Below are 25,916 nucleotides of genomic sequence, written 5' to 3'. Positions count from 1 at the left end.
TATACTGACTCTGATCCTACCAGTCCTTATTTCAGCCCCTAAATGCCAAGTGCCAGGCAGGGTAACAACGAGTACCATCTTTTAACATTTCTTGGTATGACACTGGGGATTGAACATCCAGCCTGCTCTCTGGGTAGATCCTCTATCCATTAGACCACGTAACTGATAGACCTTCACGGACACCACGGGTCCCATTTACCTTGAGTTTGCATATATACTCAAACCAACCCTGCATTACTCTGTGGATTTCGGCCATTCTCAGAGTCCGTAACTCGCCTGTGTACATTGGGAAATCTTGACATTATTTCAGCAGTAGCAGGAACTGGCAATACATCAAGCAGTATTACAGTGAAGTGCATCATGACAGTGTCAAGTCTGATCAGCTGCTACCCAAGTCTCTTCCTGGGCTCTTCTTTACCAACAAGTTCCACACACATCAAGAAAACAATTATTTTTAATACTGAAGAAACTTGCTGATTGCACTGTAACCACATTGCACTTCAACAGAGGAATAATGATATTTCAAATAAACTGAACATTACCATTAGGTACAAACACAATAATAAGGCACAATATTTAGTGTCAACATAACACTTGTGTGCGTATCATGTACCGGTGTGTGTTTTTTGTGTGTGTTTTTGTGTGTGTGTGTGTGCGAGTGTGGAGGGGGGTTGTGGGGCTCGTGTGCGTATCATGTACTGGTGTTTGTGTGTGTGTGGAGGGGGGTGGGTAGGGGGGTGGGTGTCATGTGCGTATCGTGTACCTGTGATTGTGTGTCCGTGTGTGTGTGGTATTAGGTGCTTGCAGAGAAGGGCACACAGAGGGTCATTTAGGTGCATGTACAGTGTGTGAGTTGAGTTTAAAGCTGCTGTCTACAGAATTCCAGTTACATTATGGCATGTCAGCTAAATGTGGGAGTGTGGAAATGCAGGGGCATGTAGTGTGGAAATGCAGGGGCATGAAGTGTGGAAATGCAGGGGGCACAAAGTGTGGAAATGCAGGGGCATGAAGTGTGGAAATGCAGGGGTCATGAAGTATGGAAATGCAGGGGGTATGAAGTGTGGAAATGCAGGGGGCATGAAGTGTGAAAAAACAGGGGGCATGAAGTGTGGAAATGCAGGGGGCACAAAGTGTGGAAATGCAGGGGCATGAAGTGTGGAAATGCAGGGGGCATGAAGTGCATTCCCGTGAGGTATGCCAGGTCCAACCGGATCTATCTGCATGCAACACTGGATCAAGAAGCTAATCGCCCTCCACTTGGTGGAGGAGGAAGAGATTACACAGACTGTTTCTGCTAATAGTTCTCACTGGCAAACCACATCAAGCCTAAGCCAGGATCAGCCTCCAATACCAGGAAACATACTTGCACTTGTGCCCAGTATCTACTATTTCAATGGAGAAAGAGTAATAATTGAAATGACTGTCAACTATTTTTTCCCATACATGTTTATAGTTTCCGTGAAAAACATTATGAATTAAAACACCAGTGATTAGTTTTTTGGTACTTTAGCCATAATCTTCTAAACATAATAACAAACAGGACATAATCCCTTGCACTGAAACAAAACGCCATGATGGGGCCAGGGTGAATTTCGCCCTCTCCGTGACGCCACTCCCAGGTTATCTCCTTCATGAGTTGACTCACAGTTAAACACAATTCTATTACATTCTACATATGAAAAAAACATAACTTGCAGTTTACATAAACAGATAACGAAACATTGCCATTTTCACATCTTTGGTATTGGCCAAAACAAAATATATCTCCAACGTTTCTGTCCAGCCTAAAGTGGTTTGCCACATGGAATATCAAAGTTGAATGAATGTCTGTCTTCACATGATGGTCTCCTTGAGAAATGAATATTTGGCACAGCTATCACAGATAAAGTCCAGCTGTTACGAGCCACACTGTGGCACCCAGTCCGTGTGGTATCGATCTGCAGTCACCGGTCAGTGGTATAAGCCATACAGCTTGTTCTCTTTGGCAACATGACTGTCTGATTGTAGGTGGGCAGACAGCGTTCTTGGAGTCTTGCACAACACATCGCACAGCTCACAGGTCACAGTGTCACTCCGGTGCCTGCGGACAAGATAACGTTTCACAACATACAATGCTGGGTTTCTCAAATGCTACTCCAAAAAAGTTAAGGACCACCTAATTATTCAATATTACTAAGGTAATCTCTCCTGATAAACTAAGTAATATGAAAAAATCAGGTGATCCACTATTTTTGGAGTAGTACTTACTGCTGCTGTTAATGGTTTAATGACATTTCAAGAACCTACATACTGATGAATGTTGACCAATCCTAAATGAAGCTCTGGAGTAATCAGTGGGGTTAAAAAATGTAATTTCATGTAGAAAAGAGTAATGCTAAGAGCATCATGGTGTCGGTTTTCACTTCGACCTAGACTTACATGAAACATTGCTACACATGCATGGAGGTTTTTCAATATAGCCGCATAATTCTAAAAAACAGGACGTTTAAGCTCAAAATAAGCAGAAACTTTACTTGTGTTGGAATGGATTATTATGATTATACCTCGAAATTGATTATCACAGGAACCAAAAAACATAAAAAAATGGACATCAACATCCATAAAGGACTAGATCAGACAGACGTTCCATAACGACAAGTGACGACTTCACCATTGACATCAATCAGAGCCACATTTCAACAAACACATTGTATATTTTTGGAAATTAAAAAAAGATGCTCACCTGCGAAAGAATTTAATTCAAGCTGTTGTTTGGGTGAAAGCCCCCCCCCATCCTGTTAATTTAGCAAGGCGACGAAGATGACAACAAAAAACTGCATTCTTGCCGTAACACGTGATCAAAGCACTACACATTCATAATATTCATCATGTGAAAATATATCAGTAACTCAATCGCCGAAAGAGAATGTGGTGTTTCGAACCCCCAAGAAGTACTGCTGTACATGCAGTTTGTTCCCTGTAGAATGCTTCACGTGACTGGTGCACACTTAATTTGCTCTCCATGAGATTTTATGCATGAAAATAATTCGTGAAGAAAATGTGAAAAATCGTAATTTGGGGAGGACAAGCGTATACGTAATATGCAATTTTAAGCTCATAAGCTTCACTATTCAAACAAAAGCATAACGGTTGGAATCTCTGTTATAGCAGAGCCCTAACAGAGATTGCTATGTTTCTCTTCAGTGTGTGTGCGTGTGTGTGTGCGTGCATGTTATTTTACGCCACTTTTAGCCATATTCCAGCAATATCAGCGGGGGACACAAGAAATGGGCTTCACACATTGTACCCATGTCAGGAATTGAACCAGGGTCTTCAGCGTGACAATTGAATGCTAAAACCACTTGGCTACCTGACCGCCCCTCAGCTGCTATGAGTACAATAGAGACAACCTAACCTGATGGAGAGTGTCTTCAGCTCCTGCAGATGGTGTTTCAGGTAGTCACTGTGACGGACTTCATCAAGGAGGGAGATTCTCTCTGTCTCATCCGGTCTGGCCAGTCGAATGGCATAATGAGGGTTGAGCAGAACAAGCTCGTCAGGGTCCTGCCGGCATGATGGTGGCTCCATCAGGTACTTCGGGTCAATCTAAAATGAAATAATAATAAACATTAATAATAGTGTGCATATTTAAAATGTGTCAAATCCATGTCGTAAAGCAAGGTCTAAATGCTACATTAATACCCGTCAATGCATCAGTGTACACTCGATTTCATTCTCAACTCCCTGGGGAGTATACATCCCAAGCTGCTTGTGCAGCGCTAGAAGGTTAACAGTCACCCATCCAACTACTCACCAAGATCAACGTAACTTAACATCACCTGAGTTGTGGTCTGCACTGTGCACAGGACCACGTGCCACCACAAATAGAGTTTGTCATGACCATATCACCCTAAAGATGCTACACAATATGCTTATCTGATGACAATAATAAGCAAGAGAGAGAGTAAGCGATAGAGTGAGTGAAAGAGTGAGGATCAGCGGTGCTTTGAAGAGTTTTCCAGTGATATCACGAGTCAGTAAGCCTGTGGGAGGAAAGCCTAAAGTAATGCCAGTCTTAGACGTTTACTAATTTGGGGAAGCCCACAAGCAGGGGTATGGTGCTGACAAATATCAGGGCAACTCTGGGACTCGAACCCATGATCATAGGTTTCTGACAACTCTGCACAGTGAATTGCTGCACCTTCAGACCCTTGTCCCCTGACAAAAACATGCTTGAAGTGTGTCTTCACCTGATGTTTGTGATAGCATTGCATACCTGATGCTTGTGATAGCAATGCCTACCTGATGCCTGTGATAGCAATGCCTACCTGATGCCTGTGATAGCAATGCCTACCTGATGCCAGTGATAGCATTGCATACCTGATGCTTGTGATAGCATTGCATACCTGATGCTTGTGATAGCATTGCATACCTGATGCCTGTGATAGCATTGCATACCTGATGCTTGTGATAGCATTGCATACCTGATGCTTGATAGCATTGCATACCTGATGCTTTTGATAGCATTGCATACCTGATGCTTGTGATAGCATTGCATACCTGATGCCTGTGATAGCAATGCCTACCTGATTCAAGTGATAGCAATGTCTACCTGATGCCAGTGATAGCAAGGCCTACCTGATGCCAGTGATAGCAATGTCTACCTGATTCCAGTGATAGCAATGCCTACCTGATGCCAGTGATAGCAATGCCTACCTGATGCCAGTGATAGCAAGGCCTACCTGATGCCAGTGATAGCAAGGCCTACCTGATGCCAGTGATAGCATTGCATACCTGATTCCAGTGATAGCAATGTCTACCTGATGCCTGTGATAGCAATGCCTACCTGATGCCAGTGATAGCATTGCCTACTTGATGCCTGTGATAGCAATGCCTACCTGATGCCAGTGATAGCAATGTCTACCTGATTCCAGTGATAGCAATGCCTACCTGATGCCAGTGATAGCAATGCCTACTTGATGCCAGTGATAGCAATGTCTACCTGATGCCAGTGATAGCAATGCCTACCTGATTCCAGTGATAGCAATGCCTACCTGATGCCAGTGATAGCAATGTCTACCTGATGCCTGTGATAGCAATGCCTACCTGATTCCAGTGATAGCAATGCCTACCTGATGCCAGTGATAGCAAGGCCTACCTGATGCCAGTGATAGCAATGCCTACCTGATGCCTGTGATAGCAATGCCTACCTGATGCCAGTGATAGCAATGCCTACCTGATGCCAGTGGTAGCAATGTCTACCTGATGCCTGTGATAGCAATGCCTACCTGATGTCAGTGATAGCAATGTCTACCTGAAGCCTGTGATAGCAAGGCCTACCTGATTCCAGTGATAGCAATGCCTACCTGATGCCAGTGATAGCAATGCCTACCTGATTCCAGTGATAGCATTGCATACCTGATGCCAGTGATAGCAATGCCTACCTGATTCCAGTGATAGCAATGCCTACCTGATTCCAGTGATAGCAATGTCTACATGATTCTAGTGATAGCAATGCCTACTTGATGCCAGTGATAGCAATGCCTACCTGATTCCAGTGATAGCAATGTCTACCTGATGCCTGTGATAGCAATGCCTACTTGATGCCAGTGATAGCAATGCCTACTTGATGCCAGTGATAGCAATGCCTACCTGATTCCAGTGATAGCAATGTCTACCTGATGCCTGTGATAGCAATGCCTACTTGATGCCAGTGATAGCAATGCCTACCTGATTCAAGTGATAGCAATGTCTACCTGATGCCAGTGATAGCAATGCCTACCTGATTCCAGTGATAGCAATGTCTACATGATTCTAGTGATAGCAATGTCTACATGATTCCAGTGATAGCAATGCCTACCTGATTCCAGTGACAGCAATGCTTACCTGATGCCAGTGACAGCAATGCTTACCTGATGCCAGTGATAGCAATGCCTACCTGATTCCAGTGATAGCAATGTCTACCTGATTCCAGTGATAGCAATGCCTACCTGATTCCAGTGACAGCAATGCCTACCTGATTCCAGTGATAGCAATGCCTACCTGATGCCAGTGATAGCAATGCCTACCTGATTCCAGTGATAGCAATGTCTACCTGATGCCTGTGATAGCAATGCCTACTTGATGCCAGTGATAGCAATGCCTACCTGATTCAAGTGATAGCAATGTCTACCTGATGCCAGTGATAGCAATGCCTACCTGATTCCAGTGATAGCAATGTCTACATGATTCTAGTGATAGCAATGTCTACATGATTCCAGTGATAGCAATGCCTACCTGATTCCAGTGATAGCAATGTCTACATGATTCTAGTGATAGCAATGTCTACCTGATGCCAGTGATAGCAATGCCTACCTGATTCCAGTGATAGCAATGTCTACATGATTCTAGTGATAGCAATGTCTACATGATTCCAGTGATAGCAATGCCTACCTGATTCCAGTGACAGCAATGCTTACCTGATGCCAGTGACAGCAATGCTTACCTGATTCCAGTGATAGCAATGCCTACCTGATTCCAGTGATAGCAATGTCTACCTGATGCCAGTGATAGCAATGCCTACCTGATTCCAGTGACAGCAATGCCTACCTGATTCCAGTGATAGCAATGTCTACCTGATGCCAGTGATAGCAATGCCTACCTGATTCCAGTGACAGCAATGCTTACCTGATTCCAGTGATAGCAATGTCTACATGATTCTAGTGATAGCAATGTCTACCTGATGCCAGTGACAGCAATGCTTACCTGATGCCAGTGACAGCAATGCTTACCTGATGCCAGTGATAGCAATGCCTACCTGATTCCAGTGATAGCAATGTCTACCTGATTCCAGTGATAGCAATGCTTACCTGATGCCAGTGACAGCAATGCTTACCTGATGCCAGTGATAGCAATGCCTACCTGATGCCAGTGATAGCAATGTCTACCTGATTCCAGTGATAGCAATGTCTACCTGATGCCAGTGATAGCAATGTCTACCTGATTCCAGTGATAGCAATGCCTACCTGATGCCAGTGATAGCAATGTCTACCTGATGCCAGTGATAGCAATGCCTACCTGATTCCAGTGACAGCAATGCCTACCTGATTCCAGTGATAGCAATGCCTACCTGATGCCAGTGATAGCAATGTCTACCTGATGCCAGTGATAGCAATGCCTACCTGATTCCAGTGACAGCAATGCCTACCTGATTCCAGTGATAGCAATGCCTACTTGATGCCAGTGATAGCAATGTCTACCTGATGCCTGTGATAGCAATGTCTACCTGATTCCAGTGATAGCAATGTCTACCTGATGCCAGTGATAGCAATGCCTACCTGATGCCAGTGATAGCAATGTCTACCTGATTCCAGTGATAGCAATGTCTACCTGATGCCAGTGATAGCAATGTCTACCTGATTCCAGTGATAGCAATGTCTACCTGATTCCAGTGATAGCAATGCCTACCTGATGCCAGTGATAGCAATGTCTACCTGATGCCAGTGATAGCAATGTCTACCTGATGCCAGTGATAGCAATGCCTACCTGATTCCAGTGACAGCAATGCCTACCTGATTCCAGTGATAGCAATGCCTACCTGATGCCAGTGATAGCAATGTCTACCTGATGCCTGTGATAGCAATGCCTACCTGATTCCAGTGATAGCAATGCCTACTTGATGCCAGTGATAGCAATGCCTACCTGATGCCTGTGATAGCAATGTCTACTTGATGCCAGTGATAGCAATGCCTACCTGATTCCAGTGATAGCAATGCCTACTTGATGCCAGTGATAGCAATGCCTACCTGATGCCTGTGATAGCAATGTCTACTTGATGCCTGTGATAGCAATGTCTACTTGATGCCAGTGATAGCAATGCCTACCTGATGCCAGTGATAGCAATGTCTACCTGATGCCAGTGATAGCAATGCCTACCTGATGCCAGTGGTAGCAATGTCTACCTGATGCCTGTGATAGCAATGCCTACCTGATGTCAGTGATAGCAATGTCTACCTGAAGCCTGTGATAGCAAGGCCTACCTGATTCCAGTGATAGCAATGCCTACCTGATTCCAGTGATAGCAATGCCTACTTGATGCCAGTGATAGCAATGTCTACCTGATGCCTGTGATAGCAATGCCTACCTGATGCCAGTGATAGCAATGCCTACCTGATGCCAGTGATAGCAATGTCTACATGATTCTAGTGATAGCAATGTCTACATGATTCCAGTGATAGCAATGCCTACCTGATTCCAGTGACAGCAATGCTTACCTGATTCCAGTGATAGCAATGTCTACCTGATGCCAGTGATAGCAATGTCTACTTGATGCCAGTGATAGCAATGCCTACCTGATGCCAGTGATAGCAATGCCTACCTGATGCCAGTGATAGCAATGTCTACATGATTCTAGTGATAGCAATGTCTACATGATTCCAGTGATAGCAATGCCTACCTGATTCCAGTGACAGCAATGCTTACCTGATTCCAGTGATAGCAATGTCTACCTGATGCCAGTGATAGCAATGTCTACCTGATGCCTGTGATAGCAATGCCTACCTGATTCCAGTGATAGCAATGCCTACTTGATGCCAGTGATAGCAATGTCTACTTGATGCCAGTGATAGCAATGCCTACCTGATGCCAGTGATAGCAATGCCTACCTGATTCCAGTGATAGCAATGCCTACCTGATTCCAGTGATAGCAATGCCTACTTGATGCCAGTGATAGCAATGTCTACCTGATGCCAGTGATAGCAATGCCTACCTGATTCCAGTGATAGCAATGTCTACCTGATGCCAGTGATAGCAATGTCTACCTGATGCCTGTGATAGCAATGCCTACCTGATTCCAGTGATAGCAATGCCTACTTGATGCCAGTGATAGCAATGTCTACTTGATGCCAGTGATAGCAATGCCTACCTGATGCCAGTGATAGCAATGCCTACCTGATTCCAGTGATAGCAATGCCTACCTGATTCCAGTGATAGCAATGCCTACTTGATGCCAGTGATAGCAATGTCTACCTGATGCCAGTGATAGCAATGCCTACCTGATTCCAGTGATAGCAATGCCTACCTGATTCCAGTGATAGCAATGTCTACCTGATTCCAGTGATAGCAATGTCTACCTGATGCCAGTGATAGCAATGCCTACCTGATGCCAGTGATAGCAATGCCTACCTGTTTCCAGTGATAGCAATGTCTACCTGATTCCAGTGACAGCAATGCTTACCTGATGTCTGTGATAGCAATGCCTACCTGATGCCAGTGATAGCAATGTCTACCTGATTCCAGTGATAGCAATGTCTACCTGATGCCAGTGATAGCAATGCCTACCTGATTCCAGTGATAGCAATGCCTACCTGATGCCAGTGATAGCAATGCCTACCTGATTCCAGTGATAGCAATGCCTACCTGATGCCAGTGATAGCAATGTCTACCTGATGCCAGTGATAGCAATGCCTACCTGATTCCAGTGATAGCAATGTCTACCTGATTCCAGTGATAGCAATGTCTACCTGATGCCAGTGATAGCAATGCCTACCTGATTCCAGTGATAGCAATGCCTACTTGATGCCAGTGATAGCAATGTCTACCTGATTCCAGTGACAGCAATGCCTACCTGATTCCAGTGATAGCAATGCCTACCTGATTCCAGTGATAAGCCTTATCGTAGTTACAAGGCTCAATAGGCTCCCTTCTTTGCTCCACCAGGCTGAAAGAAGGCAATAAAAACTCAATCTTAACAATGTATCAAACATTCATCAAAGCTGGTCTCTCATTGCAATCTTTCCTCTAAAAGTGTACAGCTCCAGTATGTTGCATTTATCTAACCAATTTGTCCCCACCCACCTCCCCCACACGCTTGCATGCACTCTTGTACGCACACACTCTAACACACCCACACCCCCAAATACACCCCCAAATACACTCACACACACTACTCACTGACACCCCACCCAACACACACAGAAACCCACACACCGACACCCACATACTCTCACAGAGAGACACCCATCCACACAGACACCCCCACTAACACACACACCCTCACTCACACCGACACAAACACCCACCCACACATCCACCCATCCAAAGCCTACACCCACACCCACAGACACCCCCAAATACATTCACACACAGACACCCACATACTCAGACGCAGAGACACCCATCCACACAGACACCCCCACACTCACTCACCCTCACACCCACACCCACACACACCCACACACACCCACACACACACACACACACCGGAGTAGCTTGTTCCTGGCATTGTCTTGCAGCCTCTCTATGGCACTACCACTCCAGGTCCCACCGTCCTGCTTCCCCACCGTCACGTTGATGGCAAGACGCACACAGTTGATCTGAAAACACGCAATACATTCAAAAAGACAATCAAGCAAAACCAGAAACCCCTGAACTGTCATCCACCAACCAGTGTCCTAAATAAGCGCCTGCCCCTAGGCCAGTGACAGATAGATCTTGTGTTGGGCCCTTAGTTTCAAATTTGTATGGGTCAGGCCTACAGTAAATTAAGGTGTCGATATATTTGTCACAATAAGCTGCGTTTTTTTAAGGAGGGCCCTGAAGAGTTTAGTCAGGGCTTGCAATTTCAAAAGTCTGTGGGTCCTGATGGCAGCCTGGTGACTTTTTTAATTTCAGACACTGCCTCAAACACAACATTTAAATGCCATCATGGCTTTTGAACTTGAGCTCTCTAACAGCAAACCACAAAAAGATCAGAACAGGAGGTACTTGCCCAGGCCGAATTCACATGAAATGAGTTTTCAAGGAAAGAATAAATTTTGTATCTGCGCAACAGGCTAAATGGAAAACAGCCTTAAAATCTACATCCCCCTAAAATGGTTATTTTTTCATGAAGGTTGTTGCAGGAGCACAACTAACCAGGTCAATGTCCTCATCATTGATGTGAGTGTCAAAGGTGACCTCTATGTCATGGTCAGGAAGGATGGGATAGTTGGTCTTGTCTTCATATCCAAGGCCACAGATGGCTCCAGTGTAATGGGTTCGTTTTGCATTTGTCCTGGAGAAAAACACACTTCAGTTAATAATACAGCCTGATGAAGCAAAGGTTGAGGAGGAAAATTGTACAACGCAGTGGAATGCAGAAACTAAACCCTGAAGATCATGTAGAGATCAATGTTGCAGTTATCACTAATACATACACATAGCTACTTACTTAACTGACATTAAAAGTCAAGTTTCCACCCTTGCCGAACTAGGCTGGAATTACTGGGCTTGATCGTAGCGCCACCAGTGGCTATTACGAGTAATGTCCTTTCTATGCCTCTGCTATTGACGAATCAGATTCAACCTCTCATATCACTTGCATTTGCTTCAAACAAAACGGTGGCGCCCCAACAAGACGATCTGATCGATAATCAAGATCTCTATTGTGATCAAACGAGTCTTACATCGCGAAGTGCATCAAATCACGTGAGCTCCTTGATTAAAAATAGGAAAAGATATAGAAAATATCTGTTGACAACGAGTTAGCGGTGAACATGCTTTGGAAATCCTGCAGTCGACCGAAATCTGCATGACACTTTACGAACAGGATTTCGATTTTGGTGCGCGATTTTGATTGGACTATGCATAGACTCGTTAGTCCAACCAAAATGTAACTCCACAATACCAGGCTAGTTCGGCAAGGGTGGAAACTGGACTTTTATAGTCAGTTAACTCATTTGCCTCGGGAAGATGCTTACTACCACACACCCTTACAACTAAAAAGGTGTTTGCATTAGGGACCAACCATTTGACATTCGGAGGGAGAGTGAAAAATATATGAAATTGCCCTGTGACCCTGACCTCATACATCGGTCATTGAAACCGTTAGCGACCTGGGCAGTGCTGTAAGAAAGACATTACAAAGTTTCAATTGACCTACTGTAGTTCCTCCTCAAGCAGTAAACAACCTTTTCCTCCGGCTGCAGTCATTGCTGAGTGAGGAAGTATGGTTTTTACCCCGCTTTCAGCAATATTCCAGTAATGGACTTCACACATTGTACCCATGCATGTCAGGAATTGAACCTGGGTCTTCAGCGTGAAGAGCAAACGCTTTAACCACTAGGCTACCCGAGTCATGAACTTGACCTTGACCCTTGACATGACACATAAAAATGATGATGATGACATCCTTAGATATCCAAGCAGTGCATGATTTCAAAAGCAAAGAGCGTTAGAGGCAACAATTAAATTCAGGTAAAACCTATAAATGGAGGAGAAGCTGCAGTTTCACCTGAGTTCTGCCACAGGAGCAAACAGCAGACACATGAGACCTGGCAGGCCTGGGATCAGTGGCATGATCGTCGTGTCCCTCGCCATCATCACTGACCCCTGGGGGTTCAGACCAACAAACGCTGCCACCATCATGCGGGCGTGGGTGTTCTGAGGCTCGTCATCTATGGCTACAGAGTTGATGCTGTCCTGGTCTATCCTAGAGCCTCTGGCACAAAACAGAAAACATGACAGCACCTTTCAACACTGACAGTATTCTTAGGACTCAGCAGTGGGAATCTTTACACATAAAATGTGTGTCTTTGATGCAGGAAAATGGCAGTATGTGGCTATGAGATATACAGGAGACCAACAGAGTTACAGGTACACACGTGTCTGTAAGAGAGAGGGTACAGGTACATACACGCGTCTGTGAGAGAGGGGGTACAGGTACACACACGTGTCTGTGAGAGAGGGGGTACAGGTACACACATGTGTGGCTGTGAGGGAGGGGGTACAGGTACACACATGTGTCTGTGAGAGAGAGGGTACAGGTACATACATGTGTCTGTGAGGGAGGGGGTACAGGTACCCACGTGTCTGTGAAGGAGGGGGTACAGGTACATACATGTGTGTCTGTGAGGGAGGGGGTACAGGTACACACATGTGTCTGTGAGGGAGGGGGTACAGGTACACACATGTGTCTGTGAGGGAGGGGGTACAGGTACATACATGTGTGTCTGTGAGGGAGGGGGTACAGGTACATACATGTGTCTGTGAGAGAGGGGGTACAGGTACACACGTGTGTCTGTGAGAGAGAGGGTACAGGTACACACGTGTGTCTGTGAGAGAGGGGGTACAGGTACATACATGTGTCTTTGAGAGAGGGGGCACAGGTACACATATGTGTCTGTGAGAGAGGGGGTACAGGTACATACATGTGTGTCTGTGAGGGAGGGGGTACAGGTACACACACGTGTCTGTGAGGGAGGGGGTACAGGTACAAACATGTGTCTGTGAGGGAGGGGGTACAGGTACATACATGTGTCTGTAAGAGAGGGGGTACAAGTACACACGTGTCTGTGAGAGAGGGGGTACAGGTACACACGTGTGTCTTTGAGAGAGAGGGTACAGGTACATACATGTGTGTCTGTGAGGGAGGGGGTACAGGTACATACATGTGTCTGTAAGAGAGAGGGTACAGGTACTTATACGTGTCAGTGAGAGAGGGGGTACAAGTACACATACGTGTCTGTGAGGGAGGGGGTACAGGTACACACGTGTCTGTAAGAGAGAGGGTACAGGTACATACACGCGTCTGTGAGAGAGGGGGTACAGGTACACACACGTGTCTGTGAGAGAGGGGGTACAGGTACACACATGTGTGGCTGTGAGGGAGGGGGTACAGGTACACACATGTGTCTGTGAGAGAGAGGGTACAGGTACATACATGTGTCTGTGAGGGAGGGGGTACAGGTACCCACGTGTCTGTGAAGGAGGGGGTACAGGTACATACATGTGTGTCTGTGAGGGAGGGGGTACAGGTACACACATGTGTCTGTGAGGGAGGGGGTACAGGTACACACATGTGTCTGTGAGGGAGGGGGTACAGGCACATACATGTGTGTCTGTGAGGGAGGGGGTACAGGTACATACATGTGTCTGTGAGAGAGGGGGTACAGGTACACACGTGTGTCTGTGAGAGAGAGGGTACAGGTACACACGTGTGTCTGTGAGAGAGGGGGTACAGGTACATACATGTGTCTTTGAGAGAGGGGGCACAGGTACACATATGTGTCTGTGAGAGAGGGGGTACAGGTACATACATGTGTGTCTGTGAGGGAGGGGGTACAGGTACACACACGTGTCTGTGAGGGAGGGGGTACAGGTACAAACATGTGTCTGTGAGGGAGGGGGTACAGGTACATACATGTGTCTGTAAGAGAGGGGGTACAAGTACACACGTGTCTGTGAGAGAGGGGGTACAGGTACACACGTGTGTCTTTGAGAGAGAGGGTACAGGTACATACATGTGTGTCTGTGAGGGAGGGGGTACAGGTACATACATGTGTCTGTAAGAGAGAGGGTACAGGTACTTATACGTGTCAGTGAGAGAGGGGGTACAAGTACACATACGTGTCTGTGAGGGAGGGGGTACAGGTACATACAAGTGTCTGTGAGAGAGGGGGTACAGGTACATACATGTGTCTGTGAGACTGGGGGTACAGGTACATACATGTGTCTGTGAGGGAGGGGGTACAGGTACATACATGTGTCTGTGAGAGGGGGGGGGGGGGGGGACAGGTACATACATGTGTCTGTGAGAGAGGGGGTACAAGTACATACACATGTCTGTGAGAGAGGGGGTACAGGTACACACATTTGATAGGTACATACCTCAGTCTGCCTACGAATGTCATGCTGTGGAAGCTCATCTCCAGAGGACTGTGGGGACCTATCAGTTTTACCTGTTATGTGCACAAACATTCAAAACACAATTTGTTACCAAAATACAGATTTATAAAGTTTTACTCATTCAGTTTGTTGATGTATTGATGTCTGACTCATGCAAAGCTGCTTACCATGCGCTGGGAACCTTTGAGGGCAGCTCTTGTTTCACGTGGCATTTCCACATTCATCCATTCTTCCTTCTGTCCTGATATCGCCCTATCTGGAGACACTGTCATACTCATGGCTTCCGAGCAGCGTTCGTCATGATTTTGCTTGAAATATTAAAAAAAAAATCATGACCACAAAGTCTTACTAATTTGAGGCAAATTACTTGTATATAGGCCATCTGGTTGAAAAAGAGTTTGAAAATCTGGGTTTATAAACTGTTTGAAAAGTTGGGTTTATAAAGTGTTTGAAAAACTGGGTTAAAGTGTTTGAAAAGCTGGGTTTAAAACGTGTTTGAAAAGTTGGGTTTATAGAGTGTTTGAAAAGCTGACAACTTCTCACCTTGGACAGAAATGACTCCTCAGCATTATCTGCATAGCCCTTTCTGACCACTTCTTCATTGACCACAACTTGCTGGTTGTTCAGCTTCTTCTCAATCACCTCCAGCCTCAAGGCACTCCTCTCTACTGAAAACACCTGCATCCAGGCAGTAGCACCAACATCACATCTTCATCGTATTAACCTCATGCTACATCATACACGTGCATCAGGACACACACATCTTCATCGTATTAACCTCATGCTACACCATACACCTGGACAATACTTCAATACTTCGTCTCCGTTACTTACACTGCAGGGATTTCAATCTGGACAGTCACTATCTAGTTGGGATAATCACAAGTGGGTGAAACGGAGATTCCAGTCTGGACAGTCACTATCTAGTTGGGATAATCACAAGTGGGTGAAACGGAGATTCCAGTCTGGACAGTCACTATCTAGTTGGGATAATCACAAGTGGGTGAAACGGAGATTCCAGTCTGGACAGTCACTATCTAGTTGGGATAATCACAAGTGGGTGAAACGGAGATTCCAGTCTGGACAGTCACTATCTAGTTGGGTTACTCACAAGTGGGTGAAACTGAGTGATTTCAGTCTGGACAGTCACTATCTAGTTGGGATAATCACAAGTGGGTGAAACGGAGATTCCAGTCTGGACAGTCACTATCTAGTTGGGATAATCACAAGTGGGTGAAACGGAGATTCCAGTCTGGACAGTCACTATCTAGTTGGGATAATCACAAGTGGGTGAAACGGAGATTCCAGTCTGGACAGTCACTATCTAGTTGGGATAATCACAAGTGGGTGAAACGGAGATTCCAGTCTGGACAGTCACTATCTAGTTGGGATAATCACAAGTGGGTGAAACGGAGATTCCAGTCTGGACAGTCACTATCTAGTTGGGATAATCACAAGTGGGTGAAACGGAGATTCCAGTCTGGACAGTCACTATCTAGTTGGGATAATCACAAGTGGGTGAAACGGAGATTCCAGTCTGAACAGTCACTATCTAGTTGGGATAATCACAAGTGGGTGAAACGGAGATTCCAGTCTGGACAGTCACTATCTAGTTGGGATAATCACAAGTAGGTGAAACTGAGTGATTTCAGTCTGGACAGTCACTATCTAGTTGGGTTACTCACAAGTGGGTGAAACGGAGATTCCAGTCTGGACAGTCACTATCTAGTTGGGTTACTCACAAGTGGGTGAAACGGAGATTCCAGTCTGGACAGTCACTATCTAGTTGGGTTACTCACAAGTGGGTGAAACTGGGTGATTTCAGTCTGGACAGTCACTATCTAGTTGGGTTACTCACAAGTGGGTGAAACGGAGATTTCAGTCTGGACAGTCACTATCTAGTTGGGATAATCACAAGTGGGTGAAACGGAGATTTCAATCTGGACAGTCACTATCTAGTTGGGTTACTCACAAGTGGGTGAAACTGGGTGATTTCAGTCAGGACAGTCACTATCTAGTTGGGATAATCACAAGTGGGTGAAACGGAGATTTCAGTCTGGACAGTCACTATCTAGTTGGGATAATCACAAGTGAGTGAAATGGAGATTTCAATGTGGACAGTCACTAGCTAGTTGGGTTACTCACAAGTGGGTGAAACTGAGTGATTTCAATCTGGACAGTCACTATCTAGTTGGGTTACTCACAAGTGGGTGAAACAGAGATTTCAATCTGGACAGTCACTATCTAGTTGGGATAATCACAAGTGGGTGAAACGGAGATTCCAGTCTGGACAGTCACTATCTAGTTGGGTTACTCACAAGTGGGTGAAACTGGGTGATTTCAGTCTGGACAGTCACTCTGTCTAGTTGGGTTACTAACAAGTGGGTGAAACGGAGATTTCAATCTGAACAGTCACTATCTAGTTGGGATAATCACAAGTGGGTGAAACGGAGATTTCAATCTGGACAGTCACTATCCAGTTTGGTTACTCACAAGTGGGTGAAACTGGGTGATTTCAATCTGGACAGTCACTATCTAGTTGGGATAATCACAAGTGGGTGAAACGGAGATTTTAGTCTGGACAGTCACTATCTAGTTGGGTTACTCACAAGTGGGTGAAACGGAGATTTCAGTCTGGACAGTCACGATCTTGTTGGGTTACTCACAAGTGGGTGAAACGGAGTGATTTCAGTCTGGACAGTCACTATCTAGTTGGGATAATCACAAGTGGGTGAAACAGGGAGATTTCAGTCTGGAGAGTCACTATCTACTTGGGATAATGACAAGTGGCTGAAACTGGGTGATTTCAGTCTGGACAGTCACTATCTAGTTGGGTTACTCACAAGTGGCTGAAACTGGGTGATTTCAGTCTGGACAGTCACGATCTAGTTGGGTTACTCACAAGTGCGTGAAACTGCATGATTTAAATCTGGACAGTCACTATCTAGTTGGGTTACTCACAAGTGGGTGAAACTGAGTGATTTCAGTCTGGACAGTCACTATCTAGTTGGGATAATCACAAGTGGGTGAAAACAGGGTGATCTCGATCAGGACATTCAGTATCTATTTCATATACACACTATTGAGTTAAAACTGGGTTGATCTTGAATCAGTGGAAAATGAACAATTGTCTGTTTCTTTGTTGTCTGTCAGCAATATTCCAGCAAAGTAACGACAGAATGTAAATCATCGAGTCTGGATCAGATCAACCAGTGAACGATGTTGTGAGCAACGATCCACATCGTCGGATACAATGACAGGCAACCACCGAGCCTGACCACACGTTCTGTTATGTCACCTCTTATGACCAACAGAGGCTGCTGGGGACCAATTCTAACCGGAATCCCCTCGGGGTGGATCAACAGTTGACTCACAGCTGATGTGGGATTACTAATACTATGAGATGAGCCTTACCTGGGCATAGAGAATCTTGTTGATGTACTCGTTGGTGAACCATGCGGTAGACTCTTTGCTCCAAACACCATCAGGACACCTCAGACTAGATGGACGAATGTGAGCCAGGTAGCATTCAAATGCCTAGACACCAAACATGAAATCATATAGCAGGAACAACTCCAACTGAAAAAACACAAATAACACCAAGGCTCCAGGTTCAAAGTGTGCAAAATGTTACAAATGCTTTCCTTTATAAACAACTAAGGGGGCATGGGTGGCCCAGTTAGCTGAGGCACGTCAATTCGCTGTGCAGAGTTGTTTCCCTTGGGAACACCAGAAACCTATGATCATGGATTCGAATCCAGGTTCGCCAATTGTGTTTGTAGGGTTATCAGCACCATATCCTGCTCATGGGTTTCACCAAGGTGGTAAATGTCTGAGACATACATCCCATCAGGCCTTCCAGTCACATTAAGCTGAAACACCATGAGACACTGGAATCAGTTTCTGAATCTCAGCAGAGTAAACTGAGAGCCTTAAGGACCAGCACATTGAAAAACTGTAGGCCCAGTGGAAAAACTGTAGGCTCAAACATTTTAGCTGAAGCAGATAGACATTCTCTTGCATTATAAATTGCAAACCACAACCAGTGAACCAGAAACCTTCACAGTTATCGAACCGAGTTCCCAGGGACTCGGTGGTGATAGATGAAGTCTACAATTATCAGGAAATTATCACCCTGTAAAACATCTTTGCTACTACAACTCATTTGAAAGGTCTAATCCTACTTTTGAATATGAAGGTTACAATTGGCCCAAATGTCATTTTCAAAGGTCATATTAAAAAAAAAGAATTTCATTGTTTTGTTTTTTTGGTAAGGTCTTGTAAACCAAAGAAAGAAAGATATAAGGCCACAGGTGTGCAGGCCTTCAGGAGAACACACCTGGAAGGGGATCTGCAGCAGCTGGGGAGGCAAAGCTCGAATGTGATCTCGGGACACCATCTCCATGTTGCCATAGTCAACAAAGAACACCTGTCAGTAAAGAACAAGATCAACATGTGTTTCATATTAGAGCCACAAACACACTCACATCACAATTAGCCGGTGAAAGTAGTCGAAGACCAAAACGTGCGGAGGAAGAGAGTATGTTGGCAACCATTCCATTATGCATGGTGATCCTCCAGGACCACCCTGTTCCATGCTCTGATTGTAGATGTGCCAACTAAACAGTTCTCTGTTCATGTCTGACAATCATGTCCTATATCCACTGAAAGAAAGTTTGACATTCCTTTTGGATCGGCACTGCCACTTCAGTACCCCAAGGTCACATCCCAGCACAGGCCTCAAAGTTGCGACTAAAACGGTGGCCAATGCGACCTAAATTTCAATTTGTCTACTGTCTAAAATTCTGAGGTAGCCAAATGACTACCTTCAAAAATATCTTGTGGCAACTAAATTCTATTGCTACACATATGTAGACACAAACATAAATGTGTCTGGTACTGATTGTACTTGCAAACAATTCCTCCTAAAGTCAAAATGAATATTAACATTAATGTAATTAGTATTTTATTTTAGTTGATAGTTTATTGGATAAGCAAGGATATACCTATATTATCTAGTAACATAAACTGCATCATTGCTCGAGTCACAAATAACAAAACTCAAGTACAGCATGTACAGTTTCCATTAATATACAATTCCAAGACTAGTGCTATGACTTGTACATATAATAGTTATTTGATATAAGTTCATTTCAAATGCTTTTGGCTACCTTCAATATTGACTTGACTTCTTGATTGTCCCACTGGCTACCTGGAAAAAAATACTTGTAGCAATATGGCTACTTGCTAAAAATTGTGCCTGCAGCACACATTCCTTATGATTCAGTGAGTGAGCGTAAAGCAAGAGCTTCCACACACTACAGTGCTGCAATGTGCTCACTGGCCATCTGTGTGGTGCAACTGACAGAATCGTTCGTACCTGCACCATGTTTCCTCGGATCTCCACAATCTTGCCCCTGTAGAAGGCGACGGACTCGTCCTGGTAGATGGCAGCACAGTAACTCCCAGGCGCCAGGAACCCGGTCACCTGCAGAAAACACATCCAACGTGTACAGAAGGACCTCATGAAGCAGCACATGACATGATCAAATGGTAACACAACTGATTTTTCTCATCACTCAAAGGAACGTAGGAAACATTTGGGTAAACTAGTTTCAAAGATTATTATTTGAACTATTACATTTATTGATACAATTTTACTTCATGTTCATTGTTCAAAGTGAACATTTACATGATAAACATATTACCATCTGTTTGTTTGTTGTGTAACCGCTGCATTCAGCAATATTCCAGCTATATGACGGCGGTCTGTAAATAATCAAGTCTGGACCAGACTATCCAGTGATTGACATCATGAGCATCAATCCACGCAATTGTGATATGATGACATTCATCAACCAAGTCAGCGAGCCTGACCACTCAATCCCAGCTCTTACGACAAGCATAGTCGCCTTTTACGTCAAGAATGGGTTGCTGAAGGCCTATTCTATCCCGGGTGTTCACGGGTCGACTTGTAAGGTAGTGATGTATACAATACTGTACCTGCATCAAGGCAGTGGAGCTGTTGAGCTGGTCCTGCACGTGTTTCAGCTGACTGATAGCCATGTCCGAGTAGTACTGCGCCCAGAAGTGGCCAAACTCCACCACCTGCTCAACAACGCCAACAACGAGGATACATAGGATATTACAGGAGGATAGTACCTGGTATTGTTTGTTGCTTGATGCCGCTCTCAGCAATATTCCAGCTATATGACAGTCCATCTTCCTGAGGCAAGGGAGTTTTTGACTTTAAATGTCCAGTTTCCACCTTTGCCGAACTTGGCTTGAATTTCTGGACTCGATCTTAGCACCAACAGTGGCTATTACGAGTTATGTCCCTTCTATGCACCCCTTACTGACAAATCAGATTCCATCTCTCATATCACTTGCATTGCTTCAAACAAAATGGGACCGCCTCCGTGGTCTATTGGTAGAACGTCCGCCTGGAGAGCGGAAGGTCCGGGGTTCAATCCCTGGCCGCATCATACCAAAAGACGTTAAAAGATGGCACTTGTTGTTGCCCTGCCTAGCACTCGGCATGAGGGGGATAAAACAAGGACCATTTGTCTCTGAGTCAGTATACTGTGTCTGAGTGAGGTATCTATGTTGAACTGCCGGCATGGTATTTCAGTGGGCAAGCGCCATAACACTGGCATTAGTCCAGGCTAGTAACAACCCACCAACCCACACCCACACAAATACAAGCAGCCACACACACACATACATGCATGCATTATATGTGTAATAATCTTGAACGCAGTGTTCAACCCCATTTCACCTGATGTAGGTGTGCAGGTGTGGAGACTTACGGCAGTGACCATGATGAGGACTCCGGACACAGAGGGTCTTGGAGGTTCTACAACTTGCCCAAGGCTTTCTTGTGAGGACCCCTTCAATCTGTAACAGCATTAGGGCTGGCAGGTAATACGTAGTAATTTGCCAAAATTACGCATTTTCACTCTTTGTTTAAGATATTTTGTGGCGGAAGAAAAAGGTACAACTTTATGGAAAACAACTTCTGGTGTATTGCACTCCAGCTTAATAACGGTGAAAGAATCTACATCCAAACGTCGCTTTATGCAATAACACAGAAGTTCTAGAACTTCTCGAATGGCAATCAAAGATATTTTAGCAACCTGACTAGCTTGGTAAGTTGGAGAAATACTGTGTACCGGTAGTTTGACACGTTTACAATTCATTTGGCTTACCGTATATGACCGCGGATAAGCCGACCCCGTAGATAAGCCGAGGTGTTAACTTGGCCATTGAAATATGAAAGAAAATGATATAGGGAAAAACTAAATTTCTATAAGGGCGCATCCATTTGACTTCTATGGAGGAGTGGGAACTTTTGCCTGGGTGAGGGTTGAATAAGTTTTCACTACTTCTCATTGTATTTCTCAACAAACGAGGCAGGGGTTACAGGCGTAAGTTTAATTGATGATCCACACAGCACATTTGATCAATAAAGTTAACAGCTACTTTCTGTTGGACCTTTTTATTTCTAAAATCCAGAAACGATTTCAAAGTATTTTCATTTTTTTCTGAATGTTGCTTTTGACTCCTGTCAGAGAAAACTGTAAACCCAAAAATATGTGAGTGAGTGAGTGAGTGAGTGGGTGGGTGGGTGGGTGTTTGATTGAGTGAGTGAGAGAGTGAGTGAGTGGGTGAATGGGTGAGTGAGCGGATGGGTGAGTGAGTGAGTGAGTGAGTGAGTGAGTGAGTGAGTGAGTGAGTGAGTGAGTGAGAGTGACGCGGCTTTCAGCAATATTCCAGCAATATCACGGCGGTGGACACCACAAATGGGCTTCACACATTGTACCCAAATGGGGAATCGAACTTGGGTCTTCGGCGTGACGAGCGAACGCTTTAACCACTAGGTTACCCCAAAACACAGACACACACCCAAACATAAGAAAACTGTCACCTTTATATGAGAGTAGCCAGCAGTAACTGACCCAGGGTTGTCTCACCTGTTGGTACGGAGCTGTCCCTGGGAAGCCACCATGTCTTGGGCTTTGTGCAGGTTGCTGGCTATGATGTTAGCATCTTCCCTCGTGTACATCTCCACCTCGATGGGGATCCGCAACAACCTATACACACCATCACAGTTACAACATTACACAGTGTGAACCACCAGTTACAACATTACAGTGTGAACCACCAGCTACAACTTTACACAGTGTGAACCACCAGCTACAACTTTACACAGTGTGAACCACGAGCTACAACTTTACAGTGTGAACTATCAGCTACAACTTTACACAGTGTGAACCACCAGCTACAACTTTACACAGTGTGAACCACCAGCTACAACTTTACACAGTGTGAACCACCAGCTACAACTTTACACCAAAGAAAACTATCAAATACCAAATGTGAATGATAATGTTTGAATAGATGCTCAATAGCTCAATATATTATCTGGTCGAGCAGCTGTATTCTACCAATTTTGAATTTGTTAGAATTCTTTTACAGTGTCACATTAAAACATGTAGATAAGATAAATTCATTGTAGCAGGATCACTCGGGGGTACATAGGGTTTAATGCGTCCCTCGTTTTATACCACTTGCCTCCGGCCTCCGGCTCGTGGTATAAACCTAACGCGGGACACATAAAACCCCATGTACCCCGAGTGATCCTGCTACAACTGATAGTCAGGCGTTGCCAGAGGATGCAACTCTGCATTATGAATTTTGGCACCTGAAACGGTTGGTCACATGTGCTCCCTACTGGAGTGGATGGAGTGAGTGAGTTGGGTTTGACACCGCTGTTAACATTATTCCAGTTATATCACGGCGTGTCAGCTTAATGTGGGAGGAAAGCCCGAAAGTGATGCAGGTCTCAGACGTTTACCACTTGAAATGTGAAACCTAGAAACATAATCGGGGGCGAACCGGGTAATGTCTTGGGCTGTATAGATTCTCTAGCACGTGACCTGTAATAAGGAATCATACTTAAGAAGCACTCGGCATCCTTCCACAAAACACAGTAAACACAGCAACACAAGAAACAACTATCGTTCACTCTTACAGCCACAATAAGGCGCCCTACTCTAAGAAACATCTATTGATCATTCTTACAGCCACAATAAGGCGTCCTACTCCAAGACACACCTATTGATCATTCTTACAGCCACAATAAGAACCCACAATCAAGGGACGCAACTCTGCACAGCGAATCGCGGCGCTTTAGATGACTGGGCCACCCGTGCCCCCTGAGTGGATGGAAGTTAACACAGGGATGACAGTTACCTGAGCTTGATGGCCATGTACATGCCCTTGTGTACTCGAGACTCGCACAGAGTGTTGCCCTTCCACGGGAACTGGATAAAAGCCCTGCATAAACATGAGACAGGCATGAATCACAACATACAGATACTCCTCAACATGATCTTCATTCTGTGATGAATGGCGCATCTTCTACACGGCATGTGGTGCTGTACATTTACTGAAGGAACCATCTCCTGACGCTCGAAGTAAATGTATGTGGTTCAGCGTTGAAAAAAGCACCTGCCTGTTTCATTATGACATTTTGTAATTGGTTGTGCTTGAATTGTTTATGCCAAGAACTCACAATCACGGTCAGCTAGAACTTACTAAAATTTCACTATGAATGTTTGTTTTGTGTGATTATTTCATGTTGTTTACTGCCTCACTCTGTAATATTCCAGCTATACAATATCAGTCTGTAAATAATCAATCTGGGCCAGACAATCCAATGACCATAAATTCATGCAATTGAGTGAGTGAGTATGGTTTTACGCCGCTTTTAGCAATATTCCAGCAATATCACGGCGGGGGTCACCAGAAATGGGCTTCACACATTGTACCCATGTCGGGAATCGAACCCGGGTTCATGCAATTGGGATATGATGACATGCATCAACTAAGTCAGTGAGCCTTGCCACCCGATGTTGTTATTCGCCTCTTACGACAGGCATAGTTGCCTTTTACGGCTAGCATCTGTTCCTTCAGACCTTTTCTACCCTAGATCTTCACGGGTCCCCTGTGAATGTTTCAACTTACTTTGTTTCCTCAAAATTGATGATGGGAGGCGGGTCCCGGCTGCACTCACTGAAGATGCATTGTAGCTTCTCCTTGTACAGCATGCCCTGATTGGCTGGCAGTCCCTTGAGCTGAACACAGGGAACTCATAGGTCATAGTGTTCTGCTGGCCTTTACATGTAGAGCTATCTTAACAAGAGTTTGCCACTAACATGGCTACATCCCCGCCCCTGTTGCAGAATTTATGACATAATTGAATCTAAACAAACCCTAACCTTTTTTAACCGAGGTGGAACTTGTCATGGAAATTGTAAAAAAAAGATGAGTTTGGAACCATGTCCATCTTGTTGCCATGGAAACGTAAAAAATAAATATTTCTAAAATTTATCAATAGCAAAAGGCACCAGTTCAGCATGTACCTGACAGACCTGCAAAGTTTGATGAAAAAATATTAAACGGTTTATGAGTTATGCTCCGGAAACGAACCCTACCCTCACAGAACCTAAGTCCATCTTGTTGCCATGGAAACGTAAAAAAATTTTTTTTCTAAAATTACTCAATAGCAAAAGGCACCAGTTCAGCATGTACCTGAAAGACCTGTAAAGTTTCATGAAAAAATATTGAACGGTTGATGAGTTATGCTCCGGAAACGAAACGTGACGGACGGACCCTGCTTTAAACTCCCAGTTAAATAACCTTGATCTTCCATCTCAGCCATGAACTCTAATGCTTACAAAATTTCATCAAGTTCTAATAAGAACTGCTCAAGATATTGTGTATACATATGTTTTGGGACGTCTGCTTCAGATGCAGTGACCTTTACCTTCAAAATCATACGATCAAGAGGATTACTTTGTGATGTTTCAAATATGTGTACCAAGCTGACAATACTTCCTGCAAATCATTCTATTAGTGTATGACCTTCAAAGTGACCTTGACATTTGAAAGGTTCATGTCAGTTCACTGTAAGCAAGGGGAGCCCAAGAGGTGATTCACTCATTGAGATATATCATGCGGGCTGTATATCATACAAACTCCACATGACTGGAATGTTAGGAAATACTGTAAGGCAACACCACTTAAGCTCTCGCCAAGCCACACGATTGGCCAATCAGAATGCAATACAGAATCCACCAAATTGTCCGACAACTTTAAACCTGTCTGAATTCTATCGAAGTAATAGATGTTTTAAACATATATTTGACAACAGCACTCAGAAACATCAGTATCTCCGGAAATGTAACATGATTCATTATAAGAATACATATTTTTTCAAAAATACCATA

At 44.6% G+C, this 25,916-nt stretch overlaps 1 protein-coding gene across 2 annotated transcripts in view; it reads right to left on the bottom strand.

Moving 5' to 3' along the window:
- Positions 1-1,099: 1,099 nt before the first annotated feature.
- Positions 1,100-25,916, bottom strand: part of LOC139442044 (ATP-dependent RNA helicase TDRD9-like) — a 62,959-nt gene continuing 38,142 nt past the window's right edge. For both annotated transcript variants that reach the window (XM_071222822.1, XM_071222823.1), the window contains 17 exons: positions 24,652-24,761; positions 23,878-23,961; positions 22,596-22,715; positions 21,432-21,519; positions 20,626-20,730; positions 20,003-20,110; positions 18,962-19,051; positions 18,037-18,159; positions 15,166-15,300; positions 14,790-14,930; positions 14,605-14,675; positions 12,230-12,436; positions 10,873-11,011; positions 10,219-10,331; positions 9,610-9,676; positions 3,395-3,585; positions 1,100-2,080 (listed from right to left, as the gene is read on the bottom strand). In XM_071222822.1, coding sequence (XP_071078923.1) covers positions 1,951-2,080; positions 3,395-3,585; positions 9,610-9,676; positions 10,219-10,331; positions 10,873-11,011; positions 12,230-12,436; positions 14,605-14,675; positions 14,790-14,930; positions 15,166-15,300; positions 18,037-18,159; positions 18,962-19,051; positions 20,003-20,110; positions 20,626-20,730; positions 21,432-21,519; positions 22,596-22,715; positions 23,878-23,961; positions 24,652-24,761 — 2,022 coding nt within the window. In that variant the 3' untranslated portion in view covers positions 1,100-1,950. The remainder of the gene's footprint in view (positions 2,081-3,394; positions 3,586-9,609; positions 9,677-10,218; positions 10,332-10,872; positions 11,012-12,229; positions 12,437-14,604; positions 14,676-14,789; positions 14,931-15,165; positions 15,301-18,036; positions 18,160-18,961; positions 19,052-20,002; positions 20,111-20,625; positions 20,731-21,431; positions 21,520-22,595; positions 22,716-23,877; positions 23,962-24,651; positions 24,762-25,916) is intronic.

The sequence above is a fragment of the Haliotis cracherodii genome, unplaced genomic scaffold, assembly GCF_022045235.1.
Source record: "Haliotis cracherodii isolate W230 unplaced genomic scaffold, xgHalCrac1.p SCAF_5, whole genome shotgun sequence".
Classification (NCBI taxonomy): Eukaryota; Metazoa; Mollusca; class Gastropoda; order Lepetellida; family Haliotidae; genus Haliotis; species Haliotis cracherodii.
Note: the sequence above shows the minus strand (reverse complement) of the source record. Positions and strands in the feature narration are given on the sequence as shown.